This window comes from Eptesicus fuscus, chromosome 2, assembly GCF_027574615.1.
Source record: "Eptesicus fuscus isolate TK198812 chromosome 2, DD_ASM_mEF_20220401, whole genome shotgun sequence".
NCBI classification, from domain to species: domain Eukaryota; kingdom Metazoa; phylum Chordata; class Mammalia; order Chiroptera; family Vespertilionidae; genus Eptesicus; species Eptesicus fuscus.
In genome coordinates this window covers 9,075,660-9,092,342 of record NC_072474.1, presented here as the reverse complement: position 1 = coordinate 9,092,342, position 16,683 = coordinate 9,075,660, and the positions used below count along the sequence as shown (strand labels likewise).

Sequence of the window (16,683 nt, the reverse complement as noted above, 5' to 3'; positions counted from 1 at the left end):
AACATATATAGTATCATTTAGAATAAGATATCTAGGATGTAGACAATTCTGTATACATATACACCATACAATAGCTCCTTTAATGTTTTGTGATGTATTTTTTCATTTGCTCTAAGAATGTTACTCTGTTAAGGTTTTATAGAGAATTTTAAATAGTGGTCATCTAGGAAGATTAAAAAATCTTTCTAATGCATTTGCAATCATTTGCATATTTTTTGTTTTCAATGCTATATAATTGAAAATAACTAAGATCTCATAACTCTTTAAACATGTCTCTGTTCTTTTTGTTCAGACAATTACTTACTTCTACAGCCATTTTGCACAAAAGCTCAGTTTTTAAATGGAAAAGCAAAACAGGATATGACTGAAAAGCTTGCTGGTAAATACTTTTTGTTAATTTTATTTTATTACTTTAGAGAGAAAGGGGTAGGGGGTAGAAAGAGAAAGAGACATCAATTTGTTGTTCCACTCATTTATGCATTCATTGGTTGATTCTTGTATGTACCCTGACAGGGAATCAAACATGCAACCTTGGCGTGGGAATGACACTCTAACCAACTGAACTATTTGGTCAGGGATAAAGAAATATTTTATTAATTAAGGATAAACTGATGGGTATTTCATTATTTCATTTTAATTTAAGGAAAGCTGCCAAATTCAATATCATTACCCATGAAGTAGAAATAAATTATATCATGATTCACAAGACTTTTACACAAAAATTTTCTTTAAAAGAATTTTATTATTTTTTCCACAGTAAGTGTTTAGTCTTCCTGTTAGTAGAAATAATCAGAATGAATAAAAATAATTAAAATCAAATATTGGTTTCATAAAAACTGCTATTTCAAATTATGTGTTTGATAAAAGGTCCATGAGTCGAAAGTGTAGGATTTTTTAATTAACTGCATTTAGAAAACATGGAGATGAAATTTGGATTTCATTCCCATCTTTACTACTTTTGCCTGAACTAATCATCATATATGGAATTCTAGTACTTGAAGATTCCAATCTTTAGGAGGGAAGTTTCTGACCTTCTTTTAAGATACCTAACATTGCCGAGGCCGGTTTGGCTCAGTGGATGGAGCATCGGTCTGCGGACTGGAAGTTCCCAGGTGCAATTCCGGTCGAGGGCATGTACCTTGGTTGCGGGCACATCCCCCGGTGGGGGGTGTGCAGGAGGCAGCTGGTCGATGTCTATCTCTCGTCGATGTTTCTAGCTCTCTATCCCTCTTCCTTCCTCTCTGTGAAAAATCAATAAAATATATATATTTTTTTAAAAAAAGATACCTAACATTTTAGAAAAATGGCATTGGGAAGAAGTTATGTATATACCAAAGGCCCAGTGCATGAAAATTCATGCACTTGAGGGGGAGTCCCTCAGCCTGGCCTGCCCCCTCTCACAATCCAGGAGCCCTCAGGGGCAGGAGGTGACCCGGCGATCAGGGGAAGGCGACGCCCCCATCACACCCCTGCTGCTGCCACTGCCAGCAGTGCAAACCTTGGCTGGCCCTGGTTACCTGCGCCTCAGGCAGAACTGAGAGGCTGAGCATCGGCCATCCGAGGCTTGCCTGCACCTACGGCTGGCCCTGGGCGGCTGGGCAGCTGCCATCCAAGGCTTGCCTGCGCCTCGGGCTGGTCGTGGGTGGCTGGGGGGCTAAGGGAACAGGGGAGCTCCAGAGGCAGACACCCCAGCAGGGCTGAAGGGACTGGGTGTTGCCATCTTGTGGCTGTGGGCGCTGCCATCTTTGAGGGCATGACAATCAATTAGCATATTCCCTCCTTATTGGCTGTAGGTGCCACCATCTTTGCGATGGTGTGAGGGTCAATTAGCATATTCCCTCTTTATTAGATAGGCTGCTTTTTAATTAGCAGAACTTGAATTTATTTTTTTAAACCTTACGACTTATCATATTTTTATATTTCAGATATTGTTATGGAACTCTATCAAAGGAAGCCCTTTGCCACAGAACAGAAAGTGTTGGTTGTTTTATGGCACCTCTTAGGTAACATGACAAATAGTGGCTCTCTGCCTGGAGCTGGAGGAAATATACGAGTAGCCACAGCTAAATTATCAAAAGCACTTTTTGCACAGATGGGCCAGAATCTGTTAAATCAGGCTGCATCTCAACCACCACATATTAAAAAGAGTTTAGAGGAATTGCTCAATATGACAATTTGAAACGAATTATAAATCTTTCATGAAATATGGTATGATGAACAAAAGTGTTTACATGATGACAAGTGGAGCTTTTTTAAAGTTACATTTTCAGTGCCTGCACTTCTAATCCAGTAAATTAAGTCAATGGCTATTTTTATTTGCAGCCTATGAGTACACATCTGACCTATATCAACCGTATCACTTGTCCCATCACACAAAAACCTAAAATAATATAACTTAATATTCATGAAATATGAGGAACATGAAGTGAATCCAATTTTAATATTTTTGAGAAAAGTCCTGCTCATTTGCACTATTCTATAGAAATCGCAATTTGTTGCCCTATATGTACAATTAGATTTGTAATTAAAAATATACTTTTATTATGTAATCATGTTCTGCTATGTCTCGTTACTCAAGCTTATTTTATGAAGTGGAAGAAAAGTCATTGAACTATGTTATCACAAAGTTTTGTGTACTATTTGTGAAAAATGTGTATTCTCAAATCAGTCTGCTAATATGATTGTTCAGTATTAGCTTGTTTTTGCTGTTTTGTGTTAATGTGATATATTTGCTTACCACTTGGGTTTAATCATCTACATAATTGTGAAATTTAACAAATTATAATAAAGCATGATGACCAAAGTTTTAGAAAACATTTAAACATTTTAAATGCACATTTAAGAAAACGTGTTGAATATAACTTCCCTATTTTTTGTGCAAACACTAAATTATATTTCTATATGTCCTAACATTTATAAAGGTGTTAATTTGCTGTCCAGTTGTATAATTCTCAAAAATAGTGCCAGGTTGTCGATAGCTTTTCTCAGAATTCTTGGACTACAAGTACTGTATGCATCTTAAAAAAGAAAAGGATTGTTATAAAATAAAAGGATTTATTTCTGTAGGTGTGTGAAAAGTGTCCTATTTTTCCAACTCCAATATATGTTAAAATGGCAATATATATATACTGAGTGGCCATATTATTATGATCTCTGAATGCATAATAATCTGGTCACTCAGTGTGTGTGTGTGTGTGTGTGTGTGTGTGTGTGTGTGTATATGTGTGTATATATATATATGAGGTCTGGTGCATGAATTCGTGCATGGGTGGGGTCCGGCCAGCCTGGCCAGGGGGAGGGGACATGGGCGGTTGGCCGGCCTGCCTGCTGGTCGAACTCCTGGTCAAGGGAACAATTTACATATTAGCCTTTTATTATATAGGACTAGAGGCCCGGTGCATGAAATTTGTGCATGGGGGCGGGGGGGTGTCCCTCAGCCCAGCCTGCACCCTCTGCAATCTGGGACCCCTTGAGGGATGTCCGACTGCCCGTTTAGGCCCGATCCCACCGGACATCCCTCTGACAATCCAGGACTGCTGGCTCCCAACTGCTTGCCTGCCTGCCTTCCTGACTGCCCCTAACCACTTCTGCCTGCCAGCCTGATCACCCCCTAACCACTCCCATGCCAGCCTGATTAATGTCTAACTGCTCCCCTGCCAGCCTGTTTGCCCCCAACTTCCCTCCTCTGCAGGGTTGATCGCCTCCAACTGCCCTCCCTTGCAGGCCTGGTCCCTCTCAACTGCCTTCCCTTGCAGGCCTGGTCCCTCCCAACTGCCCTCCCCTGCTGGCCATCTTGTGGTGGCCATCTTGTGTCCACATGGGGGCAGCCATCTTTGACCACATAGGGGCAGCTATCTTGATCTTGTGTGTTGGAGTGATGGTCAATCTGCATATTACTCTTTTATTAGATAGGATAGAGGCCTGGTGCACGGGTGGGGGCCAGCTGGTTTGCCCTGAAGGGTGTCCCCGATCAGGGTGGGAGTTCCCTTGGGGCATGGGGCGGCCTGTGCGAGGGGCCTGTGGTGGTTTGCAGGCCAGCCATGCCCCCTGGCAATCCAAGAGGAGGCCCTGGTATCTGGAATTTATTTACCTTCTACAATTGAAACTTTGTAGCCTGGAGCGGAGCCAAGCCTCCTGCTCGCTCCGTGGCCAGCAGCCATTTATGTTGGGGTTAATCACCTTCTATAACTGAAACTTTGTAGCCTGGAGCGGAGGCCTGGGCCCACCAGAGTGTGTGGAAAGCTTGGCTTCCTCTGTTGCCAGGGAAACCCAAGCCTCCCTTCTGGTAGCCATCTTGGTTGGGGTTAATTTGCATACTCGCCCTGATTGGCTGGTGGGTGTGGCTTGGCTGGTGGGCGTGGCTTATGTAACAGAGTGATGGTTAATTTGCATATTGCTCTTTTATTAAAGAGGATATACACTGAGTGGCCAGATTATTATGCATTTAGAGATTATAATAAACTGCCCTCCCCTGCTGGCCTGGTCTCCCCCAACTGCCTTCCTCTGCTGGGCACCCCCCCAACTGTCCTCTACTGCAGGCCTGGTTCCCCCCCAACTGCCCTCCTCTGCTGGCCTGGTCACCCCTAACTGGCCACAACTGCCCTCCCCTGCTGGCCATCTTGTGGTGGCCATCTTTGACCACATGGGGGCAGCCATCTTGTGTCTTGGAGTGATGGTCAATTTGCATATTACTCTTTTATTAGATAGGATCCTGGAGTTATTATGGCATACTGAATTAAAATGGGATTATGTATAAGAAAATATTTGTAAACCTCGAATTCCTACAAAGGTCATTTATTCCCAATAGCAAATGAAGGTGAAAGATGAGCAGAAACCCTATAGAAATCTTTAGTGCTAGGATAAGCTAAGCCTACTTATTTCATTGCTAGTTATCTGGTTGAATATATCAAGTGAAGGCAAAATCAATTAAGCACTGTAGTATTATTAATAATTTTTGGTCTCATAACGTGTACTGTAAAAGAGAACTTATACTCTTAACTCAAACTTCTCTGGGCAGAACAATGGGCCAAGTCAAGATTTAAAAGGGCATTGAAGTAAATTACAGATTTAGCAAAGTACTGGTTAAAAAAATACTAGAGCATGGAAGGTGTGAGACATCATTATGTAAAATTGAAGGCAGAATGATCTGTTGGTACCCAACTATGACCAATTTTCAATGTGTTTTTTTTTTTCTTCTTCACCACTATGCCTGGAATATGGTCTATATTGGGAACTAAATAAATAGTACTTGAATAAAATGGTGAATGATATATAATTTTGAAATTTATTCTGGAGATAGAAAAAAAATGTTTTCAAGATTGGAAGTGGTGTACTTAAAATAACCAGTAGCAGAGGGATAGTTGGATGGATGGAAGGAGGAAAAGATGTAGGCAGGGAAATCAATCTGGAAACAGATCAAAAGCCTACCTGTACAAATGGATTTCATCAAAGGTTCTAGCCTAAAGGGTTGATAGGGTCTGTCTGTACAATGTGTTGAAAAAGATTGTGAGGTTACATCAAATTCCTATAGGAGTGTAGTGATTCAATAGCTAGGGCTCTGAGCTAAACTCTATATAGTAAGGACTAAACTATAAAAGCAGTGGGAATTAAAAGAATGGACCTGGAAGGTATTCTTGTGGTAGGACTAAACTGAATTGATAACACACTTAGATAAGGAGGATAAAGGAGTCAACATTTAAGTTTGTAACTCTAGTGAGTTTCTCTAGTGAGATTTTGTTCTTCATTTAGGAAAGAAGGCCGTTCCTGTGTACTTCTGCCTACATTTCTTGGGACATACTTAGATTCAAGGGAGGCTGGGAAATAGAGTATTTAATTCCTAGTCTTAATAGTAGAAGAAGATAATAGAAAGTTCGTAGGAATGGATGTGAGTGATCCAACCTACAATATGTCATATTCTAAAACTCCACTCTGTCTGATGGCATTCCATGCTTTGAAGACTTGATATTAGTTTAGAACCAGTGTCCAATAAATTCGCAAAAGTAAGCACATGTTTCCCAGTGAAAAGTTACTTTAACAAATAGCTTTTAAAGGTCTAAAGGTCTCATGAAAAAAATAAATAAATCTATCCTATCTAATAAAAGAGTAATATGCAAATTAACCATCACTCTGCTACACCCACAAGCCATGCCCACAAGCCAATCAGGAGTGAATATGCAAATAAACCCAACCAAGATGGCTACGGCCACAGAGAGCAGGAAGGAGGCTTGGGTTTCCCCAGCAGTGGAGGAAGCCAAGCTTTCCGCCTGCCCTTGCTGGCCTAGGCTTCCATTCAAGGCTACAAAGTTTCAATCATAGAAGATACATAAATCCAAACAGAAATGGCGGCAGCCAAGGAGCTGGAAAGAGCAGGAGGCTAGGGTTGCCCCCAGCGATGGAAGAAGCCAAGCTTTCTGCACACTTTGGCTGGCCCAGGCCTCCGCTTAAGGCTACAAAGTTTCAATTATAGAAGATACATGAATCCCAACAGAAATGGCTGCTGCCACTGAGGGAGCAGAAGGCTTGGCTCCGCTCTAGGCTATAAAGTTTCAATTGTAGAAGATAAATAAACCCCAGATAACAGGGCCTCCACTTGGGTCGCCAGGGGGTGTGGCCGGCCTGCAAACCACCACAGGCCCCTCACCCAGGCCGTCCCACGCCCCAAGGGAACTCCCACCCTGATCCGGGACATCCTTCAGGGCAAACCAGCTGGCCCCCACCCGTGCACCAGGCCTCTATCCTATCTAATAAAAGAGTAATATGCAGATTGACCATCACTCTAACACACAAGATGGCTGCCCCCATGTGGTCAAAGATGGCTGCTCCATGTGGACACAAGATGGCTGCCACAAGATGGCCAGCAGGGGAGGGCAACTGGGAGGGACAAGGCCTGCAAAGGGAGGGCAGTTGGGGGCCATCAAGCCTGCAGAGGAGGGCAGTTAGGGTGACCAAGCCAGCAGAGGAGGGAAGTTGGGGGCAACCAGGCCTGCAGGGAAGGGCAGTTGGGAGGGACCCAGGCCTTCAGGGGAGAGCAGTTGGGGGGGACCAGGCCTGCAGGGGAGGGCAGTTAGAGGCAAACAGGCTGGCAGGGGAGTGGTTAGGGGGTGATCAGGCTGACAGGCAGAAGCGGTTAGGGGCAATCAGGAAGGCAGTCAGGCGAGCCAGCAGTCCTGGATTGTGAGAGGGATTTCTGACTACCTGGTGGGATCGAGCCTAAACAGGCAGTCGGACATCCCTCGAGGGGTCCCAGATTGGAGAGGGTGCAAGCTGGGCTGAGGGACACACCCCCATTAACAAATTTATGCACCAGGCCTCTAGTGTGTGTGTGTGTGTGTGTGTGTGTGTGTGTGTGTATGTATATATATGTGTATATATATATATATATAAACATAATATGGAAATCAACCAGATGGTGGAATGACTGGTCGCTATGACATGCACTGACCACCACCAGGGTCAGATGCTCAACACAGAAGCTTCCCCCAGCCCGCAGGCCCCGATCAGCCAATCTGGGCCTGCTGGCCAACCTCTCGGTCCCTCCCCTCAGCCCACATGCTTCAATCACCTGATGGGGAACAGGGAACCGGGGGTAGGTGGCGGCGGATGTGGGCAGTGCCAGGCCAAGGCAGGTGTGAGCGAGAGGGTCCCTGATCTCCCCGCCAGTTGCCCCACACACAGAGGGTGATCAGTGGCAGTGGCAGCGGTGGAGGGCAGTGCTGGCTACCGGCAGCCGGGGAAGATCGGCCCTGATTGCAGGCCAGGCCTAAGGACCCTGCCCATGCACAAATTTGTGCACTGGGCCTCTAGTAAATACATACATACATACTTACATACATACATACATACATACATCCTATCTAATAATAGACAAATATGCAAATTGACCATACCTCCGACACACCCACAAGCCACGTCCACAAGCCACGCCCACCATCCAATCAGAGCGAGTATGCAAATTAACCCAAACCAAGATGGCTACAGCCACAGAGAGCAAGGTTTCCTAGGTAACAGAGGAAGCCAAGCTTTCTGCCTGCCCTGGCCAGGCCTAAGCCTCCACTCAAGCTACAAAGTTTCAATTATAGAAGGTAAACAAGTTCAAACAAATGGCGGCAGATTGGAGCTTGAGAGAGCAGGCCAGGGTTGCCGCAGGCAACAGGGGAAGCAAAGCTTTCCGCACACCCTGGCCGGGCTCACCCACTTAAGGCTACAAAGTTTCAATTGTAGAAGGTGAATTAACTGCCACAAAAATGGCTGCCGCCCCGGAGGGAGCAGCAGGCTTGGCTCTACTCCAGGCTACAAAGTTTCAATTGTAGAAGGAAAATAAATTCCAGATGCCAGGGCCTCTGCTTGGGTTGCCAGGGGGCATGGCCGGCCTGCAAACCACCACAGGCCCCTCACTCAGGCCGCCCCACACCCCAAGGGAACCCCCACCTGATCCGGGACGCCCTTCAGGGCCAACCAGCTGACCCCCACCCCTGTACCAGGCCTCTATCCTATCTAATAAAAGAGTAATCTGCAGATTGATCATCACTGCAACACACAATATAGCTGCCCCATGTGGTCAAAGATCCTGCCCCCATGTGGACACAAGATGTCCACCACAAGATGGCCAGCAGGAGAGGGCAGTTGGGAGGCACCCGGCCTGCAAGGGAGGGCAGTTAGAGGTGATCAACCCTGCAGGAGAGGGCAGTTAGGGGTGACCAGGCCGGCAGAGGAGGGAAGTTGGGGGCAAACAGGCTGGCAGCAGAGTGGTTAGGGGGTGAAGTGGTTAGGGGCAGGCAGAAGCGGTTAGGAGCAATCAGGAAGGCAGGCAGGCAAGCAGTTGGGAGCCAGCAGTCCTGGATTGTGAGAGGGATGTCCGACTGCCCGTTTAAACGGGCAGTCGGACATCCCTTGAGGGGTCCCATATTGGAGAGGGTACAGGCTGGGCTGAGGGACAACCCCCCTCCGTGCACGAATTTCGTGCACTGGGCCTCTAGTACATAAATAAATGTCTAAAGGTCTCTTTGGAGGAATAGGAGAAATAGTCATAGTGATAGTACTATAGAGTCCTTCTCTAGGGTTATTTGCCTTCATCTTATTTCAAGATGTCCTAGGAAGTAACTGAGAGATTGTGGTTTCCTTCACTAGAATGGAGGGATATCCTATATAATAAAAGGCTAATATGCAAATAGACTGAACGGCAGAACAACCAAACAGCCAGGGGGTGCACACAGGCGTCAGCCGTGGTGTGATGGTAGAACAGGTGAGCGGGGGCACCAGCCCAAGGCGGGGTTGCAGGTCACTGTCATCGGGGCAAGCCTCTGGTGGTTACTGAAAATTCTTTGTTCCCATGCGCCACAGTCCCGCCTGCCACTCACACCCACTGCTGGTGCTGGCGCCGGCCCCACTCACACCCGCAGCCAGCACCAGAGCCACTGCTTGCACCGCTGCCAGCTCCTGGCGCCGGGCCTGATTGCTCAGCGCCTTCAGCGGGTGCAAGCGACAGCTGCCAGCCCTGATCACCCCTGAGGGCTTCTCCACCTCCCCCTGCTTCTGAGGGGCAATTGGGGCAGCAGTCACAGCTCACACCTGCTGACGGCTCCGGCCCCACTCACATCTGTTGCTGGTGCCGGCCACAATGGCTCCACACCATTCCCCTCAGCATGTGGGAGCAACAGTGGCAGGTGTGGCGCTGATGGCAGACAGAGAACTGGGGGCCACGGCTGGAGGGGCCCAGCTGGGGCGTGGAAGATGGGCCGAGACACTCCTCACCGCCTCGTGCCCATCACAGCCTCATGGCCCACAGTTCATGCACTAGGACCCTAGTTTAAAATAAAAAACAATAAAGACTTTAGTATTTTACTCATCTGTTTTAGAACTATGATCAATTAGGTATTACTAAATATTCCTGCTGGTCACACCACCCAATTACCACAAGGTCCTGCTCCCTATTCCTAATCATGCCTCTTTTGCCTCTAATAATTGAGTTCTCTGCCATCTAGAAATCTGTATCACCGTTGAAATCATGACACCTATATCAACTGTAGCATCCTCAGCCAAAGAGAAAAATCACAAGTACTTTTCAAAGATGCTAATTCTGCTGAAACCGGTTTGGCTCAGTGGATAGAGATTTGGCCTGCGGACTCAAGGGTCCCAGGTTCGATTCAGGTCAAGGGCATGTACCTTGGTTGTGGGCACATCCCCAGTAGGGGGTGTGCAAGAGGCAGCTGATCAATGTTTCTCTCTCATCGGTGTTTCTAACTCTCTATCCCTCTCTCTTCCTCTCTGTAATATCGGAAAACACAGATATTTACATTACGATTCATAACAGTAGCAAAATTACAGTTATGAAGTAGCAACGAAAATAATTTTATGGTTGGTGGGTCACCACAACGTGAGGAACTGTATGAAAGGGTCGAGGCATTAGAAAGGTTGAAAACCACTGCCTAGAGAATGGCGGTTTTTCATCTATTTTTATACATTGCAATCAAAGGAGGGGATGTAGGTTGTTTACAGGAAATCCATTGGTGATGGAGTAGAAAAGCAGGAGAAAGCAAAGTGGGAGGGGCACCTTTGGGATTGGATAAAGAGTAAAATGATAGACAGGTACTTCTTTTACAATTAACATGATAATAATAACAATGAGGGAATTTGTGGTTTCCTCCCAGGTGCCATTTGTTGTGCCCTGAGGGATCCAAAAAAAGGGACGTTACAAGCTACCCTGACATTTCAAGGATAAGTTTTGGTAGATGCAAAAAGACAGATCAGTTAAGGTAATGGCTGATCTTTGTCAGGGAAGATACTGGCCTAGGAGGTGACTACCCACCATAACTGATTTTAGTTGAAGTTTAATTTCAGTCTATCCTTTGGGGTTCCTTTTGGTCTCTGAGTTTGAAAGACTGCCATGCAGGCCTCCCCTGAGCTTGTCAGGTTAGTATGTGGCCCCTTTTGTCCACAGAGCAAAACAGAAACATTTACTTTTTTCTAACATGTTTTTATGGATTTTAGAGAGAGGAAGGGAGAGGGAGAGATAGAAACACCTTATGGGGATTGAGACCAAAACCCCGGCATGTGCCTTGACCGGGAATTGAACCCGAGACCCTTCAGTCCACAGGCCAACGCTCTGTGCATTGAGCCAAACCGGCTAGGGCCAACAGGATTTTCTTAAAAATTGATTTTGGAGAGAGAGAGGAAGGGAGAGGAAGAGGTAGAAACATCAATGATGGGAGAGAATAATTGATGGCTGCCTGCCGCACACCCCCACTGTGGTTTGAGCCCAGAACCTGGGCACGTACCCGGACCGGGAATTGAACGCGAGACCTCTTGGCTCATGGGTCGAGGCTCAACCACTGAGGCACTCTGGCAGGGCCACAGGGGTTTTTAAGTCTTAGTTCCTGTCCATTTTTAGGTAGAGAGGTAAAACCTGAACAATTGTTGGGAAACATTAGATTTGCCCAAAAAGAAAACCAATTTCTTTCTTTGGGGGGTAGGGGAAGGGCTGAGCGCTGGCTGTGTTTAAGACCACGGGTGTGAAAGGACCTAAACACCCTTTCCGTTGGGGAAGAACCCGCTGAGGGAGGAAAGGGGATCAGCAGCAGCGGCCTCAGCCTCTGGAGCCCCGCGCGGGGCGGGGCGGGGCGGGGCGGGCGCTCTTGGATCCCGAGTGATGCCGGGACGCACGCAGCGCGGTCACGTGACCCCCTCACGTCCCAAACACTCGGCGCATGCGCGGCGCGCTCTCTCTGGAGAGGGTGTTGTGGCGCTGGTGGCGGTGCGGCGGTGGCTGCGGGCACTGAGACCGTGGGAGTGCCGTCGTCGCCCAGTTTGCGGCTCATGGCATTGAGTCGCCTCCACCGTCAGGTCAGCTGGGGTGGGCGCCTCGGAATTGGCGGGGAGGGGGGGGCGGTAGGCTGGGCTGGCGGGGGCCTGCCTGCTTTCAGGCCGCGCCGGGCCGGGCCTCCCTCCCGCCGGGTTGCGGCCTGGCCCGGCCTGGGCGCCCAGCTGTCCAGTCCTCTGGCCTCCCCACCTGTTGGGTGGAGCAGTGCGAGGTTTCTTTTCTTAGACTAAACGTTTCTCAGACGGGCCTGGAAATGTGGGCCTCCACGTGATTGAGGAAGCGATTTGGGGTAAGTCTGGAGCCCTGGCTTCCCCCAGAGCCGGAAACCGGTGTGGCTGGGACGCCTGGAGCTGGAAGGGCTCCATAGCAGACGCCAGAACATTGGGAAAACACAGATTCTGTTAATAAAGCTTAATTTAGGCGCCTTGTAGGACGCGTTCCGTATTCTGACTGCATAAGCTAAGTCTTTGGGCTCTGAGTCACAGCACCCCAAAATTAAGTGAGAGCTTTTGGCAGGATAGAAGCAGAAAAACCAGACAATTAAAGTCCTTTTTAAAAAAACATTTTTATTGATTTCAGAGAGGAAGAGAGAGAGAGAGAGAAACATCAATGATGAGAGAGAATCATTGATCGGCTGCCTCTTGCACGCTCCCTACTGGGGATGGAGCCTGCAACCCGGGCATGTGCCCTTGACCAGAATCGAACCTGGGACCGTTCCGTCCACAGGCCGAGGCTCTATCCACTGAGCCAAACCGGCTGGGGCGACATTAAAGATCTTTTGAAGAAATCTGTTTAAGAGCGATGTCTTCCTTAATAAGTGCTGCGCCTAATGTGTGACTGATGATTATTTTATGTCATGAGATTGTTACTTTTTAGTTTGATATTCACGGTACCTCCTCTTTGAGGATTTCAAGTTATTTGGCAACTGATCCAATCTGTTTAGGAATACTTGAAACTTTTCTATAAGGAAGGTTGAAACTTAAGGAAGCAAGTTTTATGATGGAATTATGAATATGAAGTTCACTTTGGAACTTGAGTGTTTTGGGCTCTATAGGAGCTTAAGTGGCTTGAAAAAAAAGGAACAACTACTGTTGGGTATTAACCCCCCCACCCTCCCACCGTATTTATAACTACACTCTGGAGTTGCAAAAGTTGGAACTTTCCATTCTACAGTCTTTGGTGGGGAAAAGGTGAACAAAAGGAATTCTACTGAAGACTTGTTTCTTAGATTGCGAACTCTAAAATAGAGGTTGACCAAAGATGGCTAATTGAAAAGCAGAAATTTTTCAGTGTCACTATGTGCTACTGTTTTTACTTACATTTGAATAAGAAAAATAATTTTTAAATCAAATGATAAAACCTGTGTTTGTGCTTTTCAAGCAAAAGAACAGAACCTTCTATGGTATGTTAACAATTCTGCGTTAAGCAGGATTTTTTTTTTTTTTTTAAGTAGCCAAAGGAGAAAGTGGTAGTTCTAGCCAAATGATGATTGTTTTCCCCTAAAAAACCTGAGTCATTGCTCTGGCTTGTGTGGCTCAGTTGGTTGGAGCATCGCGTGTACACACGGAAAGGTCAAGGGTTCAATTCCCAGTTAGGGCACATACCTGGGTTTTGGATTTGATCCCTGATCAGGGCGCATTAGGGAGACGATCAATTGATGTTTCTCTCACATCAGTGTTTCTCTCCTTCCTTCATCTCTCTAAAATTAATGGGGGGAAAAACCCCACATATCTTCAGATGAGGATTAAAAAACAATACCTGAGTGGTACAGATGTGTGTGTGTGTTCGTTCCAATTTGTGGAACATAATCTGTGACCATTGTATTTAGTCTGAAAACAGTTGCTAAAACCAGTGGTTATGATAGTATCTTTTCCTAACATCCTGAGCCTTAAAATTAGCTTATCTGTGGATGAAGCACAGAGTAACTAGTTGATTGCAAAGTTAATTTGTTTTGCTCAAACTCCTCCTGACTTTCAGTCCTTAGTAACATCTTCAGTTTTTTATGTGTTGCTGTTTATGAAAAGAATAATCACTTACCTCTATAGGCATAAATATAGAGTTTAAAAAAAGGTATTAGATCAAACTTACTGTATTTTTAAAATTAACAGTTGCCTTTTTTCCCCTCACCTAAGGATACATCATTTATTTTTATTTTTTTAAGAGAGAGAGAGAGAAGTAGAGAAACATCAGTCAGTTTCCTCTCATATGTGCCCAGACTGGGGATCGAACCTGCAACCTTTTTGGTGTATGGACTATGCTCCAAGCCACCCAGTCAGGGCAAACTTCCCATCTTTAATTATGTGTGGATTATTTAAGTAATCCTCCAAATTTTACGTTGGTAGGTAGAATTGTTAGTCAAAAGTATAATGTATAAAGTATAATGTTAGTCAAAAGTATATGTCATAACTAAAAGTTAAAGGTATAAACAAAACTAAGGTCTCTGTTCTCACTGAATTTAATATTCTAGTAATATTAATTTATCATAGTAATAGTGTAGCAGTGTTTTTCAAATATTTTGACTGCAACCTATTGTACAGGGTGGGGGTAAAAGTAAGTTTATAATTTCCTATGGAAAATAAACTGTTTGGAGTACTCACAACTGTAAACCTACTTTGCCCCACCTTGTATTATGTGCATGTAACATTGCAGCCCAATAAAAGGTAGTTGAATTATTTCAACAATATGCCCTTAATGTGTGTGTTAACCTGATAATTTTTTTTCTATATGTTTTCATTTTTATTTTATTTTATTTTTATTTATTTATTTATTTTTAAGCCTACAGCACCCGGTATTCCAGGCGGTCTCCCATCCAAGTACTAACCAGGCCCGACCCTGCTTAGCTTACGAGATCAGACGAGATCGGGCGCGTTCAGGGTGGTATGGCCGTAGACTATATGTTTTCATTTTTAAATAATATATATTTTTTATTGATTTCAGACAGGAAGGTAGAGGGAGAGATGGAAACATCAGTGATGGGAATCATTGATTGGTTGCCTCCTGCACATCCCCTTCTGGGGGTCAAGCCCGAAACCCCAGGCATGTGCAGGAATCAAACTGTTACCTCCTGGTTCATAGGTCGATGCTCAACCACTGAGCCACAATGGCTTGGCATGTTTTCACTTTTTTAAAAAGGGAAGCTGGTTTGAAGCAGTCTGAAGTTTGAAAAATATTTAGGAGGGATGTTAATTATTCAAATTGTAACAATAGCAGTGTGAATGAAAAGACGAGGACAGTTCATTTAAAAAATATATATTTTGATAAAAATATATTTTGATTTTGTTACAGAGAGGAAGGGAGAGGCATAGAGAGTTAGAAACATCAATCAGCTGCCTCCTGCACACCCCTTACTGGGGATGTGCCCACAACCAAGGTACATGCCCTTGACCGGAATTGAACCTGGGACCCTTCAGTCCACAGGCCAACGCTCTGTCCTCTGAGCCAAACCGGTTAGGGCAGGACAGTTCATTTTTATAGCAAGTTAGTGTGATTCTTTTGTCGATGAGGTTTAATGATAGTAATTGCCCAAAGTTTTCTAATGAGTAACTGGGCCAGATCTTTAATTTAAAACTGATATATAGTTGAATTGCATGTGTGTATCTAATTGTAACAAATGTGAACAAACAATATACCTTTACTATGTGCAACGTATTCTGATAAAAATTTTAAATTCTATTTTTCATTTACAAAAAGGACGAAGATAATATACAGCAGGGGTGGGGAAGGTCCAGCCTGCAGGCCATGTAAGGTCTGTGAAATCATTTGGTCTGGCCCTGCTAAGGCATTAGGGGTGAGTTAATTAGATGTTTGACCAGATATAGCAGGCTAATTTTATTTTACTATTTTTTAAGTTATTTATTTTTTAATCCTCACTCAAGGATATTTTTCCATTGATTTTTAGAGAGAGCGTAAGAAAGAGGGAAAGACAGCCCTAGCCAGTTTGGCGCAGTGCGTAGATCGTCAACCTGCAGACTGAAAGGTCCTGGGTTTGATTCAGGTCAAGGGCACATGCCCGTGTTTTGGGCTCAATCTTCAGTGGGGGGCGTGCAGGAGACAGCCAATCAATGATTCTCTCTCATCACTGATGTTTCTGTCTCTCTCTCCCTTCCTCTCTGAATCAATAAAAATAATATTTTAAAAAGGAGAAAGAAAGAGGGAAAGACAGAGAAATATGGAAGTGAGAGAAACAACATCACTTAGTTGCTTCCTGCACGAGCCCTGACCAACGCCTGGGTCGGGGAGGATCCAAGCAGGCTAATTTTAAAATTGATAATTTAAAAAAATGTATTTTTATTTCAGAGAGGGAGAGAGTTAGAAACATCAATGATGAGAGAGAATCATTGATCAGCTGCCACCTGCATGCCCCCCACTGAAGATTGAGCCCAAAACACGGGCATGTGCCCTTGATAGGAATCTAACCTGGGATCCTTCAGTCCGCAGGCTGACACTCTATCCACTGAGCCAAACCAGTTAGGGTAACTTGATAATTTTATATGGCCCTCCAATGATGTTATAGTATTCAAATGGCCCATCCTGGTGCTGGGTTAGGGGACCTCAGGCCGCGCCCCCCCACCACATGGTCCCCCATCAAGCCCTGCTAGGTGGGCGGGCGGGGGGGGGCGCAGCCTCAGGTCCACAGCTGCCTAAGCCTACACCTCAGGATCATTGACTTTGGGGCTAAGGAATCTGTATTTTTAAGAAATAGCTTACTAGGGGACTATTGTGTGGAGCTGTGTTTAAATTGTCAAATGCACATGAAATCCAGATTTTAAATGTTATTTCAAAGTAGTAGTATGAAGCAAACCTTTTCCCAACAAAAGATAAATTTAAAATGTTAAATCATCCCAGCCAGCTTAGCTCAGTGATTGAGT

The 16,683-nt window shown here is 45.2% G+C and overlaps 2 protein-coding genes and 1 non-coding gene across 6 annotated transcripts in view; 2 read left to right on the top strand and 1 right to left on the bottom strand.

Moving 5' to 3' along the window:
• TOGARAM1 (TOG array regulator of axonemal microtubules 1) overlaps positions 1–3,057 on the top strand; it is a 148,548-nt gene extending 145,491 nt beyond the window's left edge. For both annotated transcript variants that reach the window (XM_054725477.1, XM_054725471.1), the window contains 2 exons: positions 293–379; positions 1,926–3,057. In XM_054725477.1, coding sequence (XP_054581452.1) covers positions 293–379; positions 1,926–2,179 — 341 coding nt within the window. In that variant the 3' untranslated portion in view covers positions 2,180–3,057. The remainder of the gene's footprint in view (positions 1–292; positions 380–1,925) is intronic.
• An 8,662-nt stretch (positions 3,058–11,719) lies between these two features.
• The window catches only part of PRPF39 (pre-mRNA processing factor 39), a 32,873-nt gene continuing 27,909 nt past the window's right edge, over positions 11,720–16,683 (top strand). For all 3 annotated transcript variants that reach the window (XM_054725448.1, XM_054725459.1, XM_008161039.3), the window contains exon 1: positions 11,720–11,838. The gene's annotated coding sequence lies outside the window, so the exon portion shown is untranslated. The remainder of the gene's footprint in view (positions 11,839–16,683) is intronic.
• On the bottom strand, positions 14,589–14,706 carry LOC129147330 (5S ribosomal RNA). The gene has a single exon (XR_008554699.1). It is a non-coding gene; the product is annotated as a 5S ribosomal RNA (ribosomal RNA).